The sequence below is a fragment of the Saccostrea cucullata genome, unplaced genomic scaffold (genome assembly GCF_032062105.1).
Source record: "Saccostrea cucullata isolate Sc308-1 unplaced genomic scaffold, CSIRO_AGI_Scuc_v1 ctg1699, whole genome shotgun sequence".
In the NCBI taxonomy this organism is placed as follows: Eukaryota; Metazoa; Mollusca; class Bivalvia; order Ostreida; family Ostreidae; genus Saccostrea; species Saccostrea cuccullata.
In genome coordinates, this window is record NW_026920104.1 from 62835 (window position 1) to 67309 (window position 4475).

General features: G+C 32.0%; 1 protein-coding gene across 1 annotated transcript; it reads left to right on the plus strand.

Moving 5' to 3' along the window:
• Positions 1-391: 391 nt before the first annotated feature.
• LOC134243403 (uncharacterized) lies at positions 392-2434 on the plus strand. Its single transcript, XM_062725656.1, has one exon. It carries the CDS (start codon positions 392-394, stop codon positions 2432-2434), a length of 2043 nt encoding a protein of 680 aa, XP_062581640.1.
• Positions 2435-4475: the final 2041 nt, after the last annotated feature.

A 4475-nucleotide genomic window follows, 5' to 3' on the forward strand; every position in this document is an offset into this window, starting at 1 on the left:
ACAACATTTTCTATCTCCTGACCTTTGAGTTTAAAACATTTCAGAAACTTTAATCTAACCCATAGGCTTCCAAACGGGGGGATCAGTATTTCGCAAACACATCTTGTTTTATATTGTGATGTAGGAAAAGAAGGCCAAGGGGAGTTATTGGGGTCGAGGGGGCATTTTGGTCCATAGGCTTTATTTATAATGTGTTTTTTGCAGGTCAATCTTTTTCTCAATGTTTCTCCCCTTTCCCTCTTAAATCAGATATTTGTGCTTTGCCAGTTAATTACTAGTATTTAATTAAAGCAAGCTCGGAAACAAGGAAAGTGAATATAGTTATTTAAAAAATACAAATGAAAATATAATGTTTAAAAATATTTTGTTTGTCTCTAATATCTTTTTACAGATGCCAAAAGAATACAAGTGCTTTTTATGTGGGAAACATCACATAAAAATCAGACGTCCAATTAGGCAGTCCCCTTTAAGAAAATATGCTTCAAAACTCGCAGGACAAGATCCTGGAAATGATGACGTTATCTGCAATAAATGCAGAAAGGATTATTATAATTCAATAAAGAAACATTCATCTGCTTCCGTAACATTAGATAACGACAATGACAGTGATTTTTGCTTGTCTGCAGATGAACATTTAGACAACAATTCTAAAGAAGTTAGTCCAAAAAATATTCATTTGAACATCCCTTCTACACATTCCTCACACAAATTCTGTGTAGTATGTAGGAAGAAGAGCAGTAAACGTGTAAAATTTTGCACAATTCCACTGAATGCCAGAACACAAGCTTTCATCCACAATGGAATTTTCATCAAACAATCAGCACGATGTTGTTCTTCACATTTAGAGGGAAAAAATCTGCTGCAAAGCTCTCTAACAAAATTGCAAGCAAAGTATGCAAACTCATTCTTCAATCGCACTGATTTATTCAATCTTCTGGAGAATGTTCGTCTAACTTTGAAAAGATCATCTATTTTGGACTTTGACAATTCCGACCACTTATCTACAGATGAGTACTACAATCTAACAGGCTTGACAAAAGAACAATTTCAAGATTTAACATGCTATGCAAAATCAATTCGCCCATCAGCTGTTCGATCAGTGAATACATGTTTGGCCATTTTGCTGACCAAATTACGAACAGGACTACCTAACCATATCCTTGGAACTATATTTTCTTTGAAAAAATGTCAGATTCAGAGGAGCATTCACAGTGCCAGAATGTCTCTCAGAGATTTCGTCTCTCAAAATGTTGGATTCAATCACATTAGTCATGAAGATTTTGTTAACAAGCACACGACTCCCATTGCAAAAAAACTTTTTTGTGAGAATGAAGATAATACTGCAATCATAGTCTTAGATGGGACTTACATTTTTATTCAAAAGAGTTCCGATTACAAGTTCCAGCGGCAGTCCTACAACCTTCATAAACATCGGCCACTTGTAAAGCCAATGGTTGTGGTGGGGACAGATGGATACATTTTATCTGTCCAAGGCCCTTACTTGTCAAATGCAAGAAACAGTGATGCAGCAATAACAAAGCATATGGTGACTGTAAACTCTGAAGGAATGAATGACTGGCTTCAGGACAAGGATTTGTGCATTGTAGACAGGGGCTTTCGTGATGTAGTTCAGTTTCTTGAAGAAAAAGGTCTATGTGTTGAAATGCCAGTATTTTTGAAAAAAGGTTCTAAGCAGCATACTACTGAGGAGGCCAACACCATTACAAAAATTAGGTGGATAGTTGAAAGCATTAATGGAAAATTGAAACAGTGGCGATTTTTTGATAAAGTAGTGCCAAACCTTTATTTACCACATCTTGGAGAGTTTCTTCAAATAGTAGCTGCAATTTGCAACAAATACCATTCTCCACCTGCTAGTAACCAGTGTGATATCCAGCTTGCTGAAGAAATGTTGGAGAAGAGCAGGCAAGGAAACCTTGTTCAAACCATGGTAGAGAATGAGGGGCTGTTGAGGAAAAGAACTATTTATACAGATATCTTATCTCACCTTTTAAAGGACTTTCCAGTGTTAACAGAGGAAAAACTGAGAAAGATAACACTTGGGGTTTACCAGCTGAAACAGGCACCACGTTATGCCAAAGAACACATAAATAATGATAATGAATACCAGCTCCAAGTGTGTAAAATAAAAGAAAACCTTCTGAAAGTACGAATTCAATCTCGCCACTGTAACAATATTTCACACACTTCTTTCATACAGTACACTACAGATGGGCAGATAAGTGGATGGTATTGTACCTGTAAAGTAGGTGCCAGGGTGGTAGGCTGCTGTGCGCACATTGCAAGTATTATCTGGTACCTAGGGTACCAGAGATTCCAACAGCACAGCCCAGAAAAGTTTGATTTCTGTAACTCTGTATTAGATGCTTGTGATATTTCTGATTCTGAGTGCAGTTCATCTGTAGAGGAGTAGCTTAAAGTTATTGTATTTTTACATGTACAATATCCCGATCAATTGTACATTCTGATTTAAACATTTATCAGATCTTTTTTCATAATATTCAAGATCTATTACAGACATTGTAGTTGATAATTTAGGTATTTAAGCTCAATGAATTTATTTTTAGTCTTGTGCTTTTCCATAGCATACACAGTTTTTTTTAAATTCATACTTTAACTACCGGGTATTTTATCGAGTTTAATTAAACTTGCTCTGAAGCATTTATAAACATGCACTTCTGTTAATATATGTTTCGAATTTGCAAAAAAAGTTATGCTAATACAATTTTTGTGATAATTGATTTTATTTTGCTGGGTAACTTGGAAATAAAATACATAAGTACATAAGTATGGAGGCACCTTAAAATTTGCAAGAGAAAAGGGTGCTTTTAATGATTAAATTTTAAGAAAGTAATAGAGTTGTGATTTGTCATGTGATATATGTTTCCTGCAAAAAATTATATATGTAAATAGAAAGAGGAAGTTAATTCTTTTATTGATGTTGTCAAATTGTTACTTAATATTGTTTGTACTACATGCTACATGTATGTTGCTTTAAGAATGGCATAGACTTTTCTTGAACAAACAATTACTTTTAAATTATTTCCATTGTAATCACCAATATATCTCTTATCAGATAAGCCCTTTCTTTTCTAAGTCTTAAACTGCTTCAATGTATAAGTGGTATAAAACCCTCAAAATATTGTACATATTCTGATGCTCATGATTTCCGTGTAGTTGAAAAATTGATTATATATGTATATATATTTCTTACTCTTTTGAGATGAAATTCTGTATTTCAGCAAGATATCAAATGTAATGTACGCATATTAAAATATATTTCATCATAAAACTAATATTCTGTTATTCATTACAATAAGTAAAATTAAGTGTATGAAATCAAATACAGAGTGATTATGTAAAATGCAATCATTGCAGAAGAGAAAGGAATACTTTAAAATAAAAATGAGAAGTTATTGCTGGTTTATATCAAAACAGAAAAATATTTGGTACAAGTACAGATGCTTATGATTTCCCTATTTTTTAAAAAAAATCTAACGTATATTAATTTTATAAATAAAATAACTACAAATGATTGCTCAACTGCCTACCCCTATAGTCAATTTATAGAAGTAATTATATAAACATATATATTTTCATGTGTATATGCTAGTAGATAATTATATGAATTTTTGCAAAATATATTAGGCAATATAATGATATATATAACTTTATAATATTTGTAAAACTTAAATATAGCCATAAGCTAAGTTGCCATTAATATTTTATCAAACAAATGTAAAAAGAGGCGGGAATCGAGAGTTATCGTGCATAGTTCTTTAATTTTGATATTTTATATGGTTACTAGGGATTTTTCTGTTTAATATGGGTTTATTTGGTAACTGAAAGTTCAATTTTTACTCTATACATAATACTTTATGTATATATATATACAGTGTACATACAAATAAATATCGTTACATTAATACTTGTTATTCTGATGCTCACAGTAGTTACATAAATGTTGAAAAATCTTAATATCCTTAATTAATACGCATATTTGCATGACTAATGCTGTTGCTAAGGCTTTCTCTAATGTCTGGAGGATTAAATTTTGATTTCTAAAGCCAAACAGCTTTTTATCCTGAGATGCCAACATTGATCCTTATAAATTCCCTTTCATTGTACATAAACATCCCTCTCTCGCAATATTTGTTTGCATTTTAAGTTGTTACTAGGGGCGTTTTTGGTTGCCATAGCAATAAAATTCTTTTTTCATCTTTATTTTACTTTTTTAAAAGAATACAATGATTTTTATTATGTGTTGGTTTAAAAATATGGACCACTTACACAATTCTGTCAATAAATGTTCTTGAAATTGACTTTAATTCAAATCATGGTTGTTAAGTTCGATGTGTTGCTAGGCAACCAAATTACAGGGATAACACAAAAAAAATATTATTTCCTGTTAGGGTTGGGTATACCCTAGGATTACATATTGAAGAATTAATATT

What these genes read in the sequence shown, in the direction of transcription:
- LOC134243403 (XM_062725656.1), top strand. Translation starts at nt 392, where the DNA reads ATGCCAAAAGAATACAAGTGCTTTTTATGTGGGAAACATCACATAAAA.